This window comes from Lepidothrix coronata, unplaced genomic scaffold, assembly GCF_001604755.1.
Source record: "Lepidothrix coronata isolate B3197 unplaced genomic scaffold, Lepidothrix_coronata-1.0 Scaffold175, whole genome shotgun sequence".
Taxonomy (NCBI): Eukaryota; Metazoa; Chordata; class Aves; order Passeriformes; family Pipridae; genus Lepidothrix; species Lepidothrix coronata.
This window is the reverse complement of record NW_016690355.1, coordinates 1,210,711-1,234,844: the sequence shown is the minus strand read 5'-3', so window position 1 is coordinate 1,234,844 and position 24,134 is coordinate 1,210,711. Positions and strand designations below refer to the sequence as shown.

Sequence of the window (24,134 nt, the reverse complement as noted above, 5' to 3'; positions counted from 1 at the left end):
TATTCATAGTTGGGGATGCTTTGTTTTTATGGGTAATGACAATTCTTCCTACTCAAAAATAGTAAAGAAAACTTTTGCTTTTGGGTTTTGTCTTTGTTTTGGAGACATAGGTGTGCCAAACTGCAGCATGACATTGCAATATGATTCCATACATAAATCTGCTGGAAAAAAGGGCAGACAAATACAGTTTTATCAACAGTACTGTATGTGCTGATTGAAAAACATGAAAAGTTTCTGTATTCATCTGTCTCACGTGTTTTCATGTTGTAGAAAACACTGTGGCAACGTAAATGCCATTTATTTTCCTGAAGTGCTGGTGTCTTTACATATATTTCTCATAGGCAGCTTCTGTGCATGTAAAATGGATCAGAACAGAAAATTCATTGCTATATGAAGCAAGTTAACAGATCTGTAATGGATAAATGGTCATAACTAATAATGTATAAATAAAGAAGAATGACTAATTTGTTCTAATGTAAGATTTAACATTATAGTGTGTGAAAATTTAGTACCCCTGCTGATCTCTTTGCCTACAAGTTTAATAGGAGGTTGCAGCAGGTAAATCACAGTAATTCCAATGTTTATTGCATCATTTTTGCTCCATTTCCTAAATTTTCTTGACTGCTTTTATCTACAAATATAGTAAACACAACTAAACAACATGAATTGGAATGAATATTTCTTCTCTGTGAATATATTAAGCTAACTTTTTTTTACTCTTTGAATTCATCAGTGACTGAAAAGAAAACAGATACAATGCCTGTGCCCAAATTTTGTAGAATTTATGTTCCACTCATTGTCAGAGAGTCCTGTAGACTTCTGCTGTCTTTTCCATTTTTCTGTCTTTTGCATTTATTGTCTGCCCAGCTAAAAGCAGTATTTTGGACAGCTTATATTTTTTATTTCTTTATTTTGGTGTATGATCTTGTCATATTGCTGGGTCGTGTTTCCATGGGGGCAGAAAGAGAAGGTTGAGTTCAGTATTTTAAGACTCCCTTTGTACAGTTTGTCAGCAGGTCAGTTGTTGATCATCAGAATCTTTGTTGGACTAAAGAGTTAAAGCAAGGAAATGGTGGAGCGAACCTCGGTGGTTTTAGGGAATGGGTAGTGTGATCTGAAATTTGTCAGAAGAATTTTTGGAAAAATTGTTGAATTTCTAATAAATTTACTATACCAGTGATCTCTTTAAGCACCTCAGTTATTGATTCTGCAAACTTTTTAAGTGTTTGTGAAGCATCTTCCCCAGCCATCAGTGTCCTTATCAGAAAGCACAAGCTCCCAAGAGACACCCAAGGAGAATCCTACAGTCTGTGTCAAAAGCTAGTGCCTTCTGTTCATTGTCTGGACAGACTTTTGCACAAAGAACTAACAGATCTTCTGCCAGTCTCCAGTGGGTTTTGCTGTGTCTTATAATTTACATTCCAGAAGATTTTTCAGAACTATGCCTTGGTAATTTCTGTGCTGTTCTGGTATCTTGAGTTTCTTGATCTTAGATTCTGTTAATTTTAAAATGGGACAGGAAGGGAGAAGCAGGCACTCTGTGGTTGTGTTCTGTGGCATGAACTCAATAGATAGTGCAGCTGAGTCTGTACAGTTTTGGTTTGCTTTTTAATATAACTTATGGAGCAGTTCAGAGCTTCACCAGGCAACGATGATTCTCCTTTAGTTCTACCCCTCAATCTCCTCATCGTTTTTATTGTTTTCAATTCCTCTGGTTTAGTGTTGCAGTTTAGCTGTTGTAAACCATTTGGAAGTTACCACTACTCTTTCAGATGTTTGCTGTTGTTTAGTCCTTTCCAGGCTCTGTTTAACATTTTCCTACTATTATATTCTTTAGTGGGAGTTTATAGAAGTAATGGTAAGACATGAAAAAATAATGTTAGCAAACAAGCTGGTGCCAAAGTAATGTCAGGTTTATCCTTAAGGGAAATGGAAACAAGATATATAATTCACATCCTTATGCATTTTGGTTCTTTGTTTTGTTGGTTTTCTACTCAGTAGTGTCAGTCATCTTTCTTTTTCCATATGCTGAGCAAAATTCCTAGTCTTTTGGTGCCTGCTTTTGCTACATGGTTTTGAGCATGATATAGATGGGATGAAAATTACATTCTACTTGAAAGTAAAGCATTTGAATATATACAAAATTACCATTCTTCAATGCACTTAATCATACAAAAAATGCTTTTGCTGTTGCCATTCTGTATTACAAAGCGGTTGCTGTAAATCCATGAAGCCATATTTGCTTTCCTGGTCTTCCCACTTTTTCTTCAAATACGCATTCACTGTGTGAAGTGTCAATGCATGCAACATCAGGCATTTTTAGTCAATCTATCATTAAAAAACACGTGAATGCTTTGTCTAGTACCTCCCACTGTTTAATGTCTTGCATTTGGTCAATGGTAATGTTCTTCTGCTACTATGTTAGCTTTCCATTTTATTTTCTTCAAAAAACTCTGAAGTTTATTCTGGTCTTTTAGAAGATTGTCTGATTCACAGCACCCTGTGCCCTGTATCGTTTTCAACACCTGCTGCTGACACCATTTACAAGTTGATATTAAATATATCTACTGCTTTGAAATTCAAGATGTTCCATGTGAGAGAATCTCTGATTTTCTTATACAGTAGAGCAAAGCTCTTTTCAACAATACGAAAATGCTTCCTAAACTTGTCTTAAGGTTTGAGTTTAATATATCATTCAGGAAATGGTTTTAGCAATTTTTCTGGTAGCAAACGTCTTGAGCGTGATCAAATTATAAAGATGTATTTGGCGTTCTGCATGGAGTCTCTTCTGCCCTCCAAGTTACTCAATGAAAAGGGTTCCTGGACTGTAACTGAAACTGGTTGGAAATTTACCTTTGTGATGAGAACTGTGTTTCTGGATTGGTGAGCAGAGTCATTATATTACGGGATTTGAATTGCAAAGGACCTCGCAGCAATATCTGATGTGTTTCTAAACTGGTGTGTTCTTTCTTGAATGATATTTGGCTCTGAATCATAAAATGAGCATTGCTAGAAAAATATTGATTAGGTACTGTAAGTTTTTAGCTGAGAAGAAAGGGATGTTGAAGACTTCTGTCAGCAGTTTTGGTGAAGGCATTTGATTGGATTTTGTATCAGGTCCTCACAGAAGTTCAATTTACATAAACCCACAAAATTCAGCTCATATCTCAACAAAATAGGAATATGATGTAGATTGTGTAGACTGTATAATGAGGATATAATTTGTTGTGAATTGGTTGAGGTTTTTAGTACGAAATAGAATAACTTCACGTAGTGAATGATTTTATGTGTAAGTGCTATTTCTGTTAAAATTCATGTATAAACATTTCCATCAGCAATACAACAAAATCAGATGTACATAATAGCTTTTCAATGGATGTTCAGGTATTAGAACAATGCCTTTTGAACACAAACTGTATATAATATAACCATCAAGGTGTATTATCAAGCAATCAAAACAGAAAGTAACAATTACAGTATTTCATTTTAGACAGAAAATGTGTGTTCATATTACCAAAATATATTCATGCTGACATTTACTTTTGTCATGTAGTTAGCTGATACATTGGTTGTTTGACTTCTGTTTTATCTTAAATAATGTTTCAAAAATAATACCAGAAAGCTTTTCCAGTAACTCAAAGGGTGGGAGCTGTGACTTTGCTGGATGTAACTGCAAAGTGAAAGGGGCTGCTTAGATCAGGAAACTTCAAATACACACACCTTAATTTTCCAAGTCATCAGTCATCTAATTGCCATAACACCATTCATTACATTACCATTAATATGTGAAATATATCTAGGCAATTTGCCCGGTTTTAAGTGCAGTACAGTACATAGTTGTCTTCCATAAATACTCAAACCACCATTAATGAAAACTAATGGCCCATCAAAATTTGCATTCAGAGTACTGCTTGAAATCTCCAAAGGACTGTCCACAGTGCTGGTGTAGCAATTTTTGGCATTTGAAATTGCTGTTTACCAATATGTTGCTGTACTTAATGCTAATTAACCAACAGAATGGATAAATACAATGATTTTAATATATATTATAACTCAGTTTCAGCAACAGGATTGTAATTAGTGATCAAACAACACTCTTACTAGCATAATCAAGCAAATAAATGTTTGATATGTAAAGGTTCAAAATAGTGTTGTTTCTTCCCTAGTTTGTAAAGCAAGTTGTCTTTATGCTAAAGTCAAATTTTTTTTTATTATCTACGATATTTTAAAATTAATGTAGAAATGTAGAAATTCATACCAGAAATCATAGATGAGTTATCTACTGACAGAATATATCAATAATGGAGAGAGAAACCCAAATTTTGCTTAGAATTATTGTCAAAAATCTCTGTGTAACATGGTAGGGTCTTTTTGGTATGAGACTGTTGTGTATGTTGGCCACCCAGCAGTTTCTGAAAAACTAGAAGATGTATTTTTTAGGTCTTAGGCATAACTGGCCGGTCTTTTGACAGATAGTCATAAGAGATTTGGCCTCAAGGTGTCTGTACTTCAGAATTTATGGGTTGTTTTTTCGTGGTTTTAGCGGTTTTTTTTGGTTGATTTGGTTCATTTAGTTTAGTATTTTCTTTGGTTCTGTGATAGTTTTTACTTTTTTGGGTTTGTTTTTGTGGGGTTTTTTGGTTTTTTTGGGGGGGTGGTTTGTGGTCCTTTTTTTTTTTTTCAGTGTACCTAACATGTCAGGATTTGCATGAGCTTTCTCATTTAACTCCCCTCCTCTATCCTTGTCTCCATAGTGCAATAAACAATTAGTTCAGTAAGATTTTGTAAGCCACATTTTTATTTAAATCTTTATCCAGCTGTGGTGTTGCCAAGGATGGAAGAGGAGGATGAAAGAATAATTTTGAGGAATATTCACTTATGAATTGTTGTGGTTTGTCCTTTTTAAGGGTGTAGGTGATGTAGGAGACTACTCCACCTCTGTAGGCACAGTCAAGTACCTTGAGGATTAGTAAAGAGTTTATTCAGTGCTGTTTCTTCTGTCATGAAAGGAGAACAACTCTATGATGTGAAATGTCTGACAACATTGATGGAAATTGTTTAGATTCTATTAACTGTACATGAAAGCAGATGTGTTCTCATTGAGTAGCTCAGTAAACAACAGAGGAACCTGGTGGAACATTCAGCTGCTCGTGTAGAAATGGTTTTGACTCTGTACTAACACCAAAAGGAAGAAATTAAACTATTTGTGGTGTACATAAGTATTGGTTATTGAACTTCTTGATTAAGCACATGCCATGCTTTCATCTCTTGGTAAAATAATACACCAAGTTGGTTATTAGGGGGGTTTGTTTCTTTCCTTTCCCAAAGGAGCCAGACAGGTCAGCCAATGTCAGGTTTTGGGAGGCTGTTTAAACCATGGCCAAAGTTGGGGTTTTGCACAAAATATTAAAGAAGTGCCCAAAGGAGTTTAATCACTTCTTTCAAGTGCCTGAAAGAGTTTAATCCCTTCTTCGAAATAAATGTTGAAAGCACCAAAATTCTGTGATTTGCTTCCTTTCTGTTCTAAACTCTTGCAAAAGAATATGTATGGATATGTAAAATAATAGGCTCTAGTTACTGTGCACAAGACTGCAGCCATTACCAAAATTATTTAATGGGCTGTTCTGATTCATGGTCAAGTAGAGGTTGTGAAGAATGAAAACTCTTCTTCACATACAAATATTTAATTTAAAAAGTCTAAACTTTTATGATTGTAGGTTATCATCTCACAGAAAAAAAAAGAAAGAAAAAAAAGGAAAAAGTCCAATTTTCATTATTTCATATATGGGTTATAGCAAATAGTAATTTTTCTAATCTTATCTTGCCTGTGCCTTTTTGTTATAATTGACACCATCAAAATTGAACAAAGGAACTCTTTGTTCTAAGGAGTTTCTGCTAAAACAATCATCAGATGCAATCTACTATTAATTGATTGATATCACATGGTGATGTTTTGACTCAGTCAATTCTAGTACCATAGGGTGATAGATTTTCTTTAAATTTTGCCCAAATTTAAATTGAGAGTTCCATTTCTGTCTCCAAATCTTAATATTTTCATTCTGTAGATTGTGGTCTTGTCATATACCTGTGAAGAGTTTACTTTTCTTTGTCCTTGATATTTTCAAGAGATTTTCTTTTCTGCTGTAACTTTTTACAGTTATTGCAGTGGAAATTATTTTTTAGACCTGCAGTTTCTGTCATGAAACACTCAACTGGGTGGCCCTATAAATTAGTTATTGAAATATTAAACCTGCAGCATAGGCAAATAATTCATTTAACTGAAAATAAAATGAACTAAAAGTGAAATTAATGAACTATATTTGTTGGGAACACAGTGTTCCTGGAGGTTAAAAGTTTTAAGTCTAGAGTTTTACTTTGGGTTCATCTTCTGTAATAATTTTTTCTGTCTGAAATGAAAACACTGATGATGTTTAACTTGCAATTATACAGACTTGCCACATTTAATTATTTCATTTAGATGTTTAAAAGATATGTAGTTATTTTAAGGAAAAAAAGTAATATTTATACTTTTTGTGCAGGACATTGCTCTGAGATTGTATCTCACAGTAGTTAATGTTTATAATGTAGTCATGAGTGAAATGTTAATTTACTGCAGAGCAGTATTTTATTAGTAACCCAAGCAAGTGTCCTGTTCATGTACTACCATCACATCGTTCCAGTTTAAAAATACATGTAACAAACCCAAGATAGAGTTGAAATCAAATTGCTGCTATAATTTCTTTTCCTTTTTCTGTTTTCCTAAATGTAGTTAAATTGAATATACACACAAGAATTATGTCGTGTTGCCCTTGAGACTATTGGTCAAACTGGTCCAAGGTAATGTGGTGTTAAAATGTTACCTAGTTCAGTTTATTTAAAACAGTTACTTTTCCAAAAGGCTGAGAGCAGAGGGGAGCTGCTTGCACTCAGTTTTATACCACTATATTAACCCAGAGAATATAATAGTGATGGGCCAATGAAACCTTGTTCCTTCACTGTGATTTCCTAGAAGGGTAGTGCTAGAGTGACGTTTTATTTGACTGATTATATTTTACTAGCGAAATAGTTTAATTTTCTTTAGTGTGAGAATATGGAAAAATATCGGTAGTGGATCCTCAGAAGTATTATTTTAAATTCATGACATAAAAATTGATTACTTCTTTTATGAATTGGGAAGCTGTAGAGTGTTATCCAGTCACTGAGGAGACTTGACTAAGCCAAGAGAAGCTGATAACCCACAGTGAGTTGGAAGGAGGTCATTGTAGTGTCTAAATCTTGTGAAGAGAGTAAGGACTCGGGTGGGGGTTTCTGGCATTCAAAGAAAATGAGAAACAGACACTGTGAAACTTGTTATGGGATGTGAAATAGAATCATTAATGTTGGAAAAGACCTTTAAGGTCATCGAGTCAGACCATTAAGCCAGCACTGCCACGTCCACCACTAAACCCTGGCCCCAAGCACCACATCTCCTTCTCAAGCTGGAAGGCCAAGATTATCTCATCATACACCCATGTGGGCCCTACAAGTGAGGACTCACATGACAAGGACAATCAGAATTTCGCTGAAGTTTGAGTTTGATATCAAAGCTCTGAAAACTTTAATTCTGAATCATTGGGAGGCAGAGACTGATATGAATTTTTTCATGATTTCTTAGTTACTGATTGTAATTTGTTTTTAATGAAAAATGTGTTTTAGCATTATAAGCAATTTTGTTTGCTTGTGAAAATGAATTTCTTCCTTAAAGTTTTTGAGAATTTCCATATATATATATATATATGAAAAATGAGGCATTTTAATTTAGGATTTTCTATATCAGTAGACTTAAATCAGCAGTTGTCACAGCAAAAGTGGAACTGGTGAGGGCTGTTTTCATGTTTGCAGAATCTTAATAACACACAACCTTCAGATTCTCTCTATAACCTCTTTAAGCAATTTTCCTTAAAATTGATCTGATAATTAACCTGAAAAGCTTTTTCCCACCTTAGATTTCAACCACATGTAATTTGATAGTGACCCTTTTGATTTCTAAAACTTGAAAATTTTACAGATAAAAAGCTTTGGTGGGCAGACCAGAACTTAGCTCAGATCGGAACCTGCAATAAAAAGGATGGAAGAAACCCAACTGTCCTGAGAAACAAAACTTCAGGTGTTGTACATATGAAAGTGTATGATAAAGCAGCACAACAAGGTAGGTTACATTTGAAATATGTTTAACCAACCTTTAGACTGCACAGTATCTTTTCTCATGTTATACTCCAAATGTATCTAGAAGAAAATAATACTTATTTCATTATAATTCAGTGAAAATATAGTGTATTGGTAAGAATACTTTGTATTAGAATAAATTATTGAATATAATAAGGATAATTGAATTAAAATATCTACCTGATGTATTTTAACTTATCAGATGTTCACACTACAGTGAAGTTTGAAGTTCTTTTCGAGAGTTTTATATTTTTAGTCAGAAAAAAGACTTAGCATGTGTACCTCATCTCAAATTATTGAAATTTTTAGAGAAGTATTACGAGAGAATTAATTAATATTCTTCATTATCTGTTTTGAAACGTGGTTTAATTCATCTAAGTTGACAGAAGTGGCAGTAATATAAATCAGAAGTGAGACAGCATAAAAAGGGGGGATATTGCTGAAACTTAGTTGGCAAAATGGAAGCTAAGATAATATAAAACAGTGTAATTTCGGGTTATGCACACAGTTTTATGAACTTGGAGATTGGTGATGAAAACATTTGGAAGTTACACAGGGTGGTTTCTGCAATAAGTAGTCTATAAATGGAGCACATTCTGTTCCATATTGAGCACTTCTGGGAACATTTGCCCTTTTAATCTGGGAAACACCAAAAGTGCTTTGCCAGCCTGACCCTTAGTTTTAAGTGTGGTGGAACAATAAGTAATACAAATTTAGGCATTCAGTAATGTTTCTGTCATTTAAAAATGCTTTAAATCCCAACTGTGGAGACAGACAGCTCACGAGTGCCCAGACATTATCACTGCTGGATGTCTGCTGCATAGAAGAAAACTTCTATGGTTTTAGGTGAAGAAATGCTTTCTACTTCAAAATTAGGAATGCAAAAATAAATGTAACAAGTAATTCTCTGATTCTTGTGGGCTTGGTAATTTGTAATCAACTAATTACCTGAATTTCTTAGTGGATTTCAATGTTTTTTCATGACTCTTCAAATTTCTGAGATGTATTTAGTGTGTTGTGTATTATGTTTGTTATATATCTTATTTAAATCTTATTTAAAAATGGTCATCTATTACTTAAAAGTAAATATTGTATTTAGTAGTAGGAGCATGGATTTGTGAGATCACTTCATAGTATATCTTAAATATAGTAAAAAAATGCTGGTTCATGAAGATAACAAGGTTAATATAACATTTGATGAATGAATAAGGTATGATCAGTGATTTGCTGATGGTCTAAAATAAGATACGCTTTCTAGACTAATGTCAGTGAGATTTCATCATTGCCAGTCCAAACTTAATGTAGTATTTTCAGGGTTTTCGCAGGTTTTTACTTTAAAATAGGCCGGTTTTTTTAGAAAACTGAGTTATTTATAATCTGAAGGAAAATGTGTGGATAAAATGCTGCAGAAGGAAGCATGGAAGGGTATATGAATGTATGAAATATTTTATTCATATCTCAATTTTTTTGAAGAAGTTAGCTGAATAAAATTTGGGTTTGGTAATATTAATATATCAATGACAACACTCATTTTTGGTCAGGACTGCACTGTTCAAGTTTTGCTTCCTCTTATGTCTTCTCCTGTCACATTACAGGCAGCAATTCCTGTCAGTTAAACAATGGTGGATGTTCCCAGCTTTGCCTACCAACATCAGAAACCACCAGGACTTGTGTGTGTACAGTGGGCTACAACCTTCAAAAAAACCGCATGGCTTGCAAAGGTGAAATGCCTTCAGCATTTCTTTTAACTGACTTAAGTTTTATGGGAACATTGTAATGAGTAAATATACTTTTTTATTCATTTCAAGTTAAATAACTATACTTAATATGCCTGACTGAGGCAGTAACAGAGAAATGTCTCTTGTGGTGAGGACAGAATTAAATTTAGCTTTTAGTTTCATTATTCAGTACTGCATAGATTTTTGTGGATACTCAGATGATTTGAGCCTTTATTAATGGCAGTAAATATTTGTTCAAGGTCATATACCTTATCTTTAAACTAAATTACAGGCTACAGTATCTGAATTGTTGGGTGTCTCGTTGTATTGCTCTTAATATAAAGTAAAGCCTGATTTTTTAAAGTATTTTTTTAATTAAACTTTGGTCCACTTGAGCTGGTAAAAAATCAGAACATAGCTTACAGACAGCCTTACGTTGTTCCTGAATAATACAAAACAACCTCATGGTCAAGATGCCTTATAGTTTTATAAACAGAATATTATTTGCTCCTATTTATTAGGACTAAATAACTTCTGAGAACTGCTACATAACAAGACCTCTACACAGTAACATTTATTCCTGCCTAATAGAAATAGGTGCATAGGGAGTGTGATTAATCTAACATGAAAGTAGACATTTAAAAGACATCAACTGCACTGGTCACTAAAATGATGTCTTTCTCTCTTGTCTGTAAAGGAAGTGTGCATGACTGAAGGAGGGGAGGTGAATTGCATGCCTCAAAAATAATTTACAGTCCTGCTTTCCACAAGTTTTTTAAATTGCCTCTTGCTGAATATGTACAGAAAGTATAGATTTGCACTGAAAATATTCTTAAATGTCATTATAATTAGAAAACATTTTTAAAGTTTTAATTTTCGTTACTGCTAATTACATGATTATAAGGTGGTATTCGAAATGGACAGTGATTCTTTTCTCTTTATGAGACAGCATTTATCATTTAATTAGAAATACACCATAATAACTCATGGATGTTTCTTTCAAAGAGATGGAGTTATCTATTTGGAAAACAATGGAGCAGTATTGGAAAACTATGTCTAGTGCATGTTAGCTCCTCAAATCTTGCTAATTTGAAAAGTTTACTTTGCTCTCATTGGCTGCTTTATCTTTCCCATAGGTATCGAATCATTTCTCATGTATTCTGTTCATGAAGGAATAAGAGGAATTCCTCTTGATCCAAATGATAAAATGGATGCTTTAATGCCTATATCTGGGACTTCATTTGCTGTGGGCATAGACTTCCATGCAGGTAAATATTATGTGCAATTTGTTGTATGGATGGTAAAAATTGTATATTGTTCTCATGAATGAAATAACCCTTTGTTTTCAAACCTTCCAAGTAATTGCAACTGCATTTAAAGGAATTGGAAGTTGATTATGTTACAGTGTTAACCAAAGAGATTTTACATTTTGCACTAAATACAAAATCATGTATTATGCATATGTAGCTTGTTCTGGCAGCACTAGCTGCTGTTTTTCAGTGGAGTCATCACCAAGAACTCGAGTAGGAGACTGGTGGGTTTGCAGAAAGTGATCATCAGTCTGTAGGAAGGCAGGTTTCATTAGTTCTTTTTTCACAGAGAAAGGCTTGTTCCTGTTATGACACTTTTTCCATGGAATTTTCTTTATCCTATGTGTTGTACCCAGCAGGTGACTTTGACAGCTGAGTTGAAATACTTTGCTTCCTGTCCAGCACAACTCAACCACTTCCCTGCAGGGTACAAGCCAACTCTGGATCTGTTTCTGCATTCTAGAAGCAGGTGCTCTGACAGCCTGAGGAACAGGCATTTCTGCCATTCCACATGAGGATTTTATTGGGGATTTTACATCTTGTACTTTTTTGGGTTGGAATTTTCTTTTAAAGAAAATCATATAAGTCTACTTATATGATATGCTATCCTACTTTAAAGAGTTTTGTTTGGGCTTCATTAGTCAATATCAAACTAATATTTTGGAAGAATAGGGGGTTTGGCTTTTGGGAAAAACGAGATTTGAGGAAGGATGAAGTTAAGTGAGGTTCTCCAACCTGCCTGATGATCAGTTACAGCACAGGGAACATGAACACACTTGACAGTGACAAATGCATTGGGAAACATGGATGTAAATAGTGTGCAGCAGTGAAATCACAAGAGGATAAAAAGTTACAATACAGCTTTCAGCTGCATTTCAGCTTAAAACCCAGTTGTTTTTCTCATTTTGATATATTTTGATATATTACCTTGAATTTTGTAAAATCATTCCTAAAACCTCAAATATGATTCAGAAGGGAAGTGGGGGTACTTTCAGATTTCATCCTGAGGTTGTTTGTTTTTTTTTTCCACTTAGTGAATGTTTCTTCATTTCTTTCTTAGGAAGCATTCCCAAATTTTGATCTACTCTCAGTAATGTTTAGATATGCAAAGTGGCTAAAATAGATTAACATATGCAAGTAGTATCACGTATCATAATTAAAAGGCTTATGGCGAAGTTTTTTGCAGACATGAATGAGCTAGAAGATACATGCACCTTTTTTCTCTCTGTGTTTTGATACTTCTAAATTCTAATTAAAGAACTAAGAGTCATTTTGACCTTTAGACTTTTTTAGAGGCTATTGAGGAGTAAGGTTGCCAGTGTTTTTTAAGTCACAGGTTTATAAAACTGAGTGTGATCCTAGTAGCCCTTCACTTCTGTGTTGTTAAAGATCATAGCACTGATTCTTCCCTGCTGCTGAAGACTTTTTCACAGTATGTCAGGCAAATGCTCGTTGTTTCTTCCTGTTGATGTTGTTCCAGGAAGCTCAACATAGAAACGGAAAAATACTTCGCTAACAGATGTGCATTTGTTGAAATAATTATTTCACATACTGGGAGGGTACTCTGTACTTCAAAACTTGGTCTGGTTGGAGGAGAAATATTGCTGAAATATTGCTGGATATTGCTGAATATTCAGCAATATTCAAACAATATGTTTGAATTTTGGGTTACACAATTTTATTGGCAAAATACCAATGATTAAATGAAATTAATTTTCAGTGTTTGCTGAAAAGCATTAATTAAGAAAACAACACTACAGTGTTGTGCTATATTTGTTAAGGTTTAGTCATGGAAGTGAAACGACAGATCTCTGTGTTCTTGTAACAGTTTCAAAGCTGTTATGTGGATCCTTGCTCGCATGACTGACTTAAATAGTCATGGTCTGAATACAAAGGGGTTTATTTTTATGGAGATGAATTAAAATGGAATATGAAATACATAAAATTCAATTGTAGGGTGTCTTATCTAGTTGATAAACATAATAGTTTTGGCTTTTTTTTTTTTTATTAACTATGTGTTTTCAGATAAGACGTTGTTGTAATTCTATATCTTGTATTGCACTGCAGGGAACTTTGCATGCAACCATAGATCTGTATCTTATTGTTGAATATATATGCAGCTAGTGTTAAGATGTATGTGATTTTCATACTCACTTGAAATAAGCAGCAAAATACATGACTCCCATATTTGTTTGGGCTGCTTGAAGTCAGAATTTGTCATTTGTTTTATTGGTAGTGTGGCTAAAATTCTTGAGGATACCAATCTGGTTTGGTGTCAAATAAATCTAGTTATTTGAGTAAGTTTTGTTTTTCTCTTCCCTAACTCTGTCTATCTATCTATATCTGTATATATACATATTTACACATACCTTCACATAGGTACATGGGTGTATATATAGGATTAATAGATATAAAATATTTTATAATTATTTAATAGTAGACATAAAATATTTATATATATAGATGTAAGTAATACTTCTATAAATATACTCACACTCTGTTAGGGAATTAAAAACAGATATACAAAGTATGAAAAAATAAAGAAAATACAGCATATTTATTGTGATTTTTAGCAGAGGTAGTAGCTTCCATCTGTTTTCATGGCCCTAATTGTGCTATAAGAGTAGTACTAAACAAACAGTAGAAAACCTGGAATTTTGACAGAATTTTTAAAATAAAATTTAAGAAAAGGAATGAGAAATTAAAGCTGATAGTTTGGATACCATTATTCCACTTACCCTGAATCATATTAATAAAGCTATAATTAGCAGTTTTCACAGTAACTGATGTCAATATTTGGTCTGAAGTACCTGAATTAATCTAAGAATCATTGCCACGTATTTTATAGGAAATGATACAATCTATTGGACAGACATGGGTTTCAACAAAATTAGCAGATCTAAGCGAGACCAAACATGGAAAGAAGACATTGTTACAAATGGTTTGGGAAGAGTTGAAGGCATTGCAGTGGACTGGATAGCAGGTAGGTCTGAACCTGCTTCAGGATATGTCATTATTTCCAACAATACACCCTTGCATCTTCAACTCAAGACTAATTAAATTGGTTTTGCTTTTAGTTCTAATTTCTAGTGTTGCACATGTCTGGACATTATTTATGTATCTTGGATGCTGCTTCTTAGATGGACAGTTTCAATGGTGACAACAACAAATACAAGTTTATAGTCTACAATGGAAGGCTGAATAAGACTGTAAATTACAAGTATAAGATACATGTAAATGAAAATACAGAAGTTAGTTTCTGGTCCTGAATTACACTTTTCATATAGTCTGTTCTTCCTGCGGTAACTTCCTTGTGCTCTTCCCAGGTAACATATATTGGACGGATCATGGCTTCAACTTAATTGAAGTTGCCAGGCTCAACGGCTCATTCCGATATGTGATTATATCCCAGGGCTTGGACCAGCCAAGATCTATCGCAGTACACCCAGAAAAAGGGTAACATGACCATGGCTACCTGCATTTCCTTTAAAGTTTGCATGCCAGCATTGAACCTTTTAGATAAGCAAATGAATTCCTTTGATCTAATAGATATTTATTAAAACCCACAGAATTATATTGGAAACTGTTGTATTGTAAATAAGCACAGGTGGAAGGAAGTGTTACTCTTGAGACACGAAGACTTTTTTCATTGCTCTCTGTATTCATGACATACTGCAATTTCTTTGCAAAATAGTTTTGATTTTCCAAGGAAATCATTTCACCTGAAGTTTGGATGTTGCTTGGAAGCATGCTTAAATCTGTTCTGAAGTTTTCAGCAAATCCAAGGAAGCCATGTGAGCTTAAGAAGGACCTCAATGTCATGATGAAATAGCGGAACAGTGTAAACCTTGGTAGCTATAAACTCCAGTATCATGTAACATCCCATTACAGCAACCAAGGAGATTGCCCAGGGTAGCTGAAAGTCATCTGAGATGAAGCATGTGGGTAGGAGAGTAAGAACTGGCAAAACTGAACTGCTTGGCAAAAACTCATCCAGCTGATTGTTGAGGGCAGAGACTGCACTGCAGCACTGATAGAAATAGGGAATGTACTGTTCCCTTCCAGCTCCAAAACTGCCAAAACTCCCTGTCCCTGGAGTTGTTAAAGGCCAGGCTGGATGGGGGGCTGAATAACCTGGTCTAGTGGAAGGTGTCCCTGCCCATGGCAGGGGGGTTGTTTATAATACTTAAGAAGGAGAAAAGGACCACAGATTAGTAACTGTTTTACAAGTCTGGTGTATCTTCTGTGAAAGAGGGTAAGCTTCATCTATTTTATAATACTGTGCCACAAAATGATAACTAGGGATATCTCCAGTCAAAGTTTCTTCAGGAGAAGGATAGCACTGTTTTCTAGGGAAGTACAGGTATGCCTTTCTTTGGGAAGATTAAGGCCTTTTTACTCTTTGCGTTATTGTCATGTCTCTTTCCCTTTATGAGGCAAAACTTTCAAAGGTATTCTTCCCTCCCCTTGCCCTGACTTCACATTCTGCATTTCTCTTGAAGCTAAAGTTGACAGCTAAAAGAATAGAGAGGAAAATAGCAGTTATTAAATCTCGTTGAATCTGCCAGTTATGCCAAGATATGAAGCAGGCAGCGTTCAGCTGGTTGGTGACATTATTTATTGTCACTGAGGAAGAAGTGAAGAAGGTGTAGCCCTACAAAAGGGTGTCTTTGTCCCTCATCAGGTTTATTTATTCATATAACATGCACATGCCTGACTTTTTCCTAATTTAATAATAGTTTTCTGATCAAGCTCAGAATTGAGATTGAAATAGGGAATTAAGCTCATAGTGAAACTTCTAAGATGCCTTCTTTAACAAACATTTAGGGAATTTCATTTGTGTTTAGGGGTTGGGGTTGGGGGTGGGAGGAGCTTAAACTGACTGAATTTTTTCCAAAGAAGATTTTTTTGAAGATTCTATTCCAGCATCAAATTTCCACCCCTTGCATCTCCATGTCAGCTGTGTAATTTATATGAGGGACAGTTCTGAAATAAATTGAGTCATAGTTATTCTATAATCACAGTATATACATCAGTTATATCCACAGCATATTGCTGCCTACAGAGATCTATGAAACAAGTATTTTAGTTGGTACTTCCCAGAACTTTTGAGAACACATGGGAAATTTTTCAATACTAGTTGACGGTTTGTGTAAATTGATGTATTAATATATTTATAATCATTAATGCTCTAAGGGAGTAATTAATATTTTTGGCAGCTATTCAGGATTTTCTTCGGAGGATTTTAGATTTATCCCACTAATTATGGGGTATCATTTTTTTTTTTTACTCCTTAGAGTAACTAGTTTAAGGAAAGAGTATGGAAAGTTTCATTCAAGTATGTTGAATGTCTGCCTTTCTGTATTTGAAATTTATTTTATGTCCATGTGTTTAGAAAGTACCTCTAATTAGATGCCTGAAATCAAGTTCAGTTCTATTTAGAGGTCCTGTTACTAATCTAGTTAAAGTTGTATTAAACTTAAGCAGTGATTGTTGATATCTAGCTGGTTAGTACTGTCTATTTTGCCATTTCTCAAACATATTTTTAATTTAGCTAAAGTTGCAGTTCAATTTCCTAAGGTAGTATAAGTTTTGTAGTTAGTATAAATATTATTGTTTGTTCTGTCAAGAAGTATGAGAACAGATTCATTTTTTTAAAGCCAGAAAACCCTACAGTGAGAGGTAAAGTAGGGTGAACAGTGTTTCAGAATCTAAATTTGATAAGAAAATGACAGGATCCATATTTTTTCTCCCTTATCACATTTTGTTCCTCATTATTTCACATATCTGCAGTCATCCAATCAAATACAGCTACTTAACAAGAGATTGGCATAATGATGACACCAGACACAGGGAGAGAACTGTTTAGTAGTGTCCAGAAGATTTTTATAATCTTTAAAAACCAAGTAATGCATACACAGAGGAAAGCAATGGAGAATGGTTTTGTATGTTCTGTTCACTTTGTTTACAGCATATTACTAAACAAAGTTTTAGTGGGTTCTGTGAATATCTGCTATCAAAATCCTTCTCTTTATGCAATTAATATTATGCAAGGCCTCAATTATATTATCTTAGAGATTTCTTCCTCAGAAAAATGTTATTTTTATGTTTGTAGTGTATTTTAACACAGATATACATACATGTGTATTTGTAGACACATAGATATTCCAATAAAGCTATTCTATAAGTTACTGTTCAGTAAAGAAAGTGTTCTGTGTAGATTAACTGGCCTCATTTCGTTATACCTGAATGAGAAGTAGGGGGTTAAAGCAGAAGTTTGAGCCAGCACCCTATCCCAAATTAGTGATGTTAGTGTGCCAGTAAGTGTATGGAAACACAAAATTAGGTAAGCAAAATGAAAATTCTTCCCATGAGCATTTGACAGAATTTGAAAAATGTTTTCTTCTCAAATAAAGTCCCTTTGCTCTACCATTTCCCACAGTGCTGCTCACTGCTTCATATTTAAAACATTTTAAAGTTAAACATACATCTCTTGTATTATCACATTTGTTAGTGATAATTAAATGCAAGAGCTTCTGTTCCAGTATTTTATTTTTTTTTTAATTTGCCTTTATTTTTCCAAGCACACGGCTAAATTCTTTAAGGAATAGAATTTCATATCGATTGATCGAGTAGTTTTAAGAATTTCTTCATATACATCATTTGCAAAAAACCCTCAAGTGTTCTATTAAACAAGTATTATGATGCATTTAATTTCTTAATATTATTTAGAGACATGAGCCTTATCATGTTTTTTAAGTACTTACCATGTTTGTAAGTACCCATTTAATGGTAATAGTGTATTTAGCTTGCAACTGAAGTACGGTATTACATATTTGCAGTTCCTGTTTTGATGCTAAATTTTAACTGGTGATTTCTGCAACGTTTTAGGTATTTATTTTGGACAGAGTGGGGACAGACTCCTTGCATAGGCAGGGCACGCTTAGATGGGTCTGAGAAGGTTGTCCTTGTGAGCCTGGGGATTGCGTGGCCTAACGGGATTTCCATCGATTACGAGGTCAGTTCCTCTCTCTTCCAGCGCGTGTTAAAATGTACAGTATTTGTTACATTTCATTAAAGCCAGCTGGTGTTCCACTTTGATGTAATCTAAATAACTCTTAATTAAGTACTTGGACAAGACTGTTGATGTTTCCTTTAAAATTAATCTTCAGGAAAATAAATTATATTGGTGTGATGCTCGTACCGACAAGATAGAAAGAATTGACCTTGAGAGTGGAGGGAATCGGGAGATTGTGCTGTCAGGGAGCAATGTGGATATGTTTTCAGTTGCGGTGTTTGGAGCTTACATCTACTGGTCTGACAGGTAATTTATTTTTCATAAGTATTTTAAGTCTCAAAATGTTATTTTGGTGCCAGGTGCTTCACCTTTGTAGGATTAGCCATTCCTTAGCAAGGTCACAGAACAGATCCCAGAAACCTGTGAAATTTCCAAAGAAGGGGCTGTTGTGATGCTGAAAGCTCAAGCTCTTGAGCATCAGAGATGAAAACAGGTTTCTACACCTCCTGTTAGGTGAACTCTCCACTGCTCTTCAGTCATTTGTTCGGTGTGAATTAGTTGAGGATTGTTGATGAGACATCTTCAACTTTTTTGGCAGAGCACATGCAAATGGCTCTATTAGAAGAGGCCACAAGAATGAGGCCACGGATGCTGTGACCATGAGGACTGGCCTTGGAATAAACCTGAAGGAAGTGAAAGTCTTTAATAGAGCACGAGAGAAAGGTTGGCTGTTCTTAAGGATGCTATTAATTGTTTTAATATCACCTGCTACTTTTTGTGTATATTGAAGCATACAAAAAAAAAGAAGTAATCAATGATTCTATCTCCACTTTTTCCCCTTGAAGTGTTTTTTTAACTAAAATTATTGTACTAAAGAAAACATAGAGTACAAATTCTGCTAAAATTCTTCCGAGTGTTTTAAAGAGAAAGTCTAAAACCAAAACACTTCCTACCATTCCAGGTTTGATGATTTTTATTTTGTTTTTTTTTAAATAGCAAAAGACAGTCTTAGAAATGAGGGACCTTGAACTGTACTTTACAGAGCAGTAATCTCAGGCAGTTTCAGATTTCTGAAACCAAAATTTTTTCTTACTAGAAATTCCCAGCCTCTCTGTCTCCAGTGTTTATTTGCTAAAATTTCTTGGGCTTAAGTCTTTGGGTTTTTTTTTGTTTCTGTAGGAAGAGACCTTGTAAATAATCAGATTCCCTTTATATTCAATTAGTTTAGCGAACTCAAGTGACAAAAGTTATTATATATTTTCTATGATTTATGATACCTATGGTTAAATTTTATTTTCCACTACCTCACTAAGAATCATCTTGCTTTAAATGTCTTTTTACTTCTAAAATTCTGGTTTTGATGAGACCTTGAAAAACTTGTCTCATTGAGAAAAGGTGGTTTGATGATTATTTACTCAGAACAAACTGCTACCAGGCCATCCAGACAAAGTTTTCTATAAATATATTTAAAAAGAGAGAGAAAAAGGATTACTGCAATACAAAATAATTTTTTAAATACAAATATATCTCTGGTGTTAGTAGTGTTCAAAATTTGCTTTAATCACAGCATTATATACTCAAAGATTCTGTTTCTTTTACGTAAGTCTTTCCTAAATAATGGCATCAAATATGACATGTAAAATAAATGTACGTTTTGAAAGAAAACAGATTAAACAGTAAGAAATACTTTAATTTTTTTATTTTTTTTGAGAAAAATTAATTTGCAAACATATGCATATTAATTTTATTAAAAATTTCTGTATGTACTGGGCATTATATTTTATGGATAAAAATAAAATACACACAAAAAGTCCCCATTTATTTTAACTAGGCTAGAAATAGTTAATGTCTGCTTGCTTGGAAGGGCTTTATATTATAGAATATATTCTCTATATATTCTATATATAGAATTAGGAAAATAGAACAGTGGGATAATGTTGAATGATTTTTATTGATAGCTTTATAGACATGATCACTTGAATGGGAAAAACAGTTATTGAGGCTAAAAAACTACTGCTGTTAGTTTGAAAAACATAACTGAATGATTTTTAATACATTTTTCAAATTTTACTAGGGTACAAATGGTTAATGTCATTGGGAGGGAATGTCAGTGAGCCAGAAGGACAAAAGGGAAAAAAACAGGTGAAAAATATTTTTGGAATGTTTCTCTGTATCACACTATTACATATAGTTTTTAAGTTTATTGAACTAGTAGTTAAGACTGTTTAAAAAAAATGGGATAAGCAAGCTTCCTGACCTTCTGTTATTAAAACAAAGGCACAAACAAACAGAAAAGGAGCCCAAACAAAAACCCAACCACCTGTGCTGATTGTGATTAATGCTTTTTTTTTCAAACACCTGTTTTACCCTTTCTGATGAGCCAGTCCTGAAGTGCTACTTGAAAAGTGATTCCTACCCCTCAGTGCTATTTGGCATGTGTGCAAGGACATGCCTTAATTACACTGGTTCCAGAACTGGCCATTTTTAAAGATATTCACAGCTGGTGAACAGTGAAGCATTGATGTTTTCAAAGAGACTTCAGATGCTTGAGGATCTTGTCGATATATTTTCCTTTCTCTTCTCAACCTTTCATCCTTCCAAACAGATATTAACCTTTCTAGCCTAATAAAACTTTTAAAGAATCTTTAAAGCAAACTGAATGAGAAAATGTATACAGCTAAATCTCCATATATTTTTACGTGACTCCAGAGGACTATGTCTCATGGAATTTTTCATAGGAACACAAAATTCAATCTTTGTAGTTTTAAGAGCAAACTAGCTCTCATTCCCCATTATTCTTTCTTAAAAGTATTTTCAGGTTGAAATGTAGCAGTTAAAAAATACAGTCAACAGTACTTTCAGACGCTACGTATTCCCCAACAATTATTATGGTTTTGTACCTGAAAAGAGTCTATTTAAAATGTTTTATTCTCCTTCATTATGTGGAAAACTTTCAGAAATGGGAAAATGACTCTACTGAAAAAGCTGAGTTGTTACATGGAAAGTGCTGTCGGAAACAGAAACTAAATTATCTGAACAAACTATAAGAGTAATTCATATCTAGTAAAGAAAAAAAACAGAAAGGAAAAGACAAAGAAAAATAGCTCCTAATTATTGACTATTACTGTAATTTTAAATATTGCTTGCAACAAGTGTAGTTACTAATTTGACAATGATTTCTTAATGGTGTGCAATTGTCAGGGAGTAAGTTTTTAAAGTCAGGTTTTAAAGGAAATTAGAACAAAATGTTAGGAAATTTCTTCATCAGAAACAGAGAACTGGATTGACACAGTTTTGTACCTGTCAATACATATTATTCATTTTGATAGAAATTGTCTAAAAGCAGTACTGTATTCTGATGGTACCTAAATTTGACTTTTTATCAGTAACAGGTGTTTTAAAAAAAATTTTGAAAATCTTTCAAAGCACTTGAAACAGTTTCTAAGTCTTCAACTGGAAGAAGACTTAGGATTATTATGGAGGAATAACCCATTTTATCTTTTTTCTCTTAATTAAATATATACTGTTGTGATTTGAAAAAGACATTAATTATATTTGCTCATTAATTGTATTCTCTAAAATTATTTTCAGGTTGTGGTTAAAGTCACATTCTTTACTGTGTTAGGCTTTGGTTTACTTGTGAATATTGCACAAACGATTTGTAAGAGAGGAATTCTTAAGAGTGCATAAGATCTCATTTTTATTTAAGTTAGCTAATTATATTTATATTTATAAAAGGTAGATTTTATTTTTTTTTCTTTTACAGGCACCAATGTGTGTGCCAAGAATAACGGTGGGTGTCATCAGCTTTGCCTTTATCGTGGAAACGCACGGAGAACGTGTGCTTGTGCACACGGATATCTTGCAGAAGATGGAATTAGTTGCCTGAGACATGAAGGCTACCTGTTGTACTCAGGAAGGACCATATTAAAAAGCATTCACCTTTCTGATGAAACCAACTTGAATTCACCAATAAGGCCATATGAAAATCCAGAGTACTTCAAAAACGTCATAGCTCTGGCTTTCGACTACAGCCTGAAGGGAAGGGGCACAAACCGCATATTCTTCAGTGATGCACACTATGGAAATATTCAAGTGATTAAAGACAACTGGGCTGGCAGAAAAGTGCTAATTGAAAGTAAGTAAAAAAAAAAAAAAAAAAAATTTCCCAAAATGTGTATTTTATTTCAATAAACTTTATTAAGTGAAACACTTGGCTTTACAGAGTAAAAAATATCAATGAAGTTTTATCACATTTTATTATTGTATTTTATCCCTATAAGATGCATTTAAACATGAATAACTTCAAAATAATTTATTTTATAACAGGTTTACGATGTGTGAAGCATATTACTTGAAAACAGAAGTGATAACGGCAATTCTTAATTTATATGCTTGATTTTAAGGGGCTTCACTGTTGAAACAAAACCTCATATGAATTTCTACTGTTTTATTTTATGTTGCCTATGGCATTTCTACGTTTATCTATTTGTTTGGGTGGGTTTAATAACAAGACCAAAGAAAGCGTGAGGAAAAATGAAAGTACGTTTGGTATATCATCTTTTGCTGTTGCATGGTAATGGGGATACTTCCAGTAAAGAAAAAAAACTTAAACAGCTGCAAACTGACATAAGTATTATTTTACAACTTATATTGGATAATTGTTGCATTATTACCTCTGCACAGTGGTTCTGGGAAGCCATTTGTGCTTATGAAAACTGTTGGCACTAGTGAATGGAAAAGCATTTTTAAAATATTTTTAAACTGAAAGAGTGTAGGTTTAGATGAGATCTAAGGAAGAAGTTCTTCCCTATGAGGCTGGTGAGGCCCTGGCACAGATTGCCCAGAGAAGCTGTGGCTGCCCCATCGCTGGAAGTGTTCAAGGTCAAACTGGACGGGGCTTGGAGAAACCTGGTCTAATGGAAGGTGTCCCTGCCTGTGGCAGGGGGTGGAATGAGATGATCTTTAAGGTTTCTTCCGACCCAAATCATTCTGTGATTCTGTGTGATACAAGGCCTTTCTTTTTTTTTTTCCTTTGAATTTTTATGTGTGCATATTTTAGAGCAATCAGTGGCATCTGTATTAAAATATGGTAAAGATAAACTGAGCAATATTGTCAGGATGTTCTCATTACTCCCAGGAAAGCATTAAACCTTGGCATTTGGAGTTGACGTTAGCTGTATGAGAGACACAGACAGCTCACAGAAATGTGCAGTGGTGACACACAAGCACTGTTTTAACTCTGATGTTATAGGAAGACATTAAAAGTATTGCATGAAAAGTCACTGGAATTTTCAGCATTTAAAACAAAGAGGAAAAATAAATACTTGTGAAGCACCAATGCAGATAGAAATTGGGTTTTAAAAGAACAATAAAGTGTTCCTCATTACTTTATAATAGGCTGTTCTACAAGAGCAAAAGACATTCCGTAAAGCATAGTTGAGAATTATAGTTTTAAGAAATTGTTAGGAAGTGTTTCTACTTGTAACTTAATATGCCCGATTTCATTTTTCATTAGCAGAGTCAGCACTCTGAATAATTGAATGTCAGATGAAATTTTGTATCCTTGCAAAGAAATTTACTGTACATGCTTGGGATGTATATGTAAACTATGGCATTTTGTAGAAAGGCTTCTGTATTACTCTGTAGAAATACTTTGTAAATGAGAAGGGTTATAACATCCCAGTATATGTCAGTTTATTGCTCTTCTTCAAGAGCCCTTTAGTTTATGTTGAGTCATTCATTTTCAGCTGGTATTTTTGTATTGTATGGCTCTCCATTCCACAGTCTGCATGTGGTTTTTCTCTCGCTGTAAACAGGAGACAGTTCATGGGGCTGCTTGATGTAGTGGAAGTATTTAACCAACCACACCTATAAAGGAAA

The 24,134-nt window shown here is 34.0% G+C and overlaps 1 protein-coding gene across 5 annotated transcripts in view; it reads left to right on the top strand.

The window, feature by feature from the left end:
- The window catches only part of LRP1B (LDL receptor related protein 1B), a 675,815-nt gene that overhangs the window by 499,168 nt on the left and 152,513 nt on the right, over positions 1-24,134 (top strand). For all 5 annotated transcript variants that reach the window (XM_017830208.1, XM_017830207.1, XM_017830205.1 and 2 more), the window contains exons 32-40: positions 8,048-8,188; positions 9,801-9,926; positions 11,060-11,191; positions 14,082-14,216; positions 14,560-14,689; positions 18,125-18,251; positions 18,406-18,557; positions 18,850-18,974; positions 22,018-22,389. In XM_017830208.1, the coding sequence (XP_017685697.1) occupies positions 8,048-8,188; positions 9,801-9,926; positions 11,060-11,191; positions 14,082-14,216; positions 14,560-14,689; positions 18,125-18,251; positions 18,406-18,557; positions 18,850-18,974; positions 22,018-22,389 (1,440 nt within the window). The remainder of the gene's footprint in view (positions 1-8,047; positions 8,189-9,800; positions 9,927-11,059; positions 11,192-14,081; positions 14,217-14,559; positions 14,690-18,124; positions 18,252-18,405; positions 18,558-18,849; positions 18,975-22,017; positions 22,390-24,134) is intronic.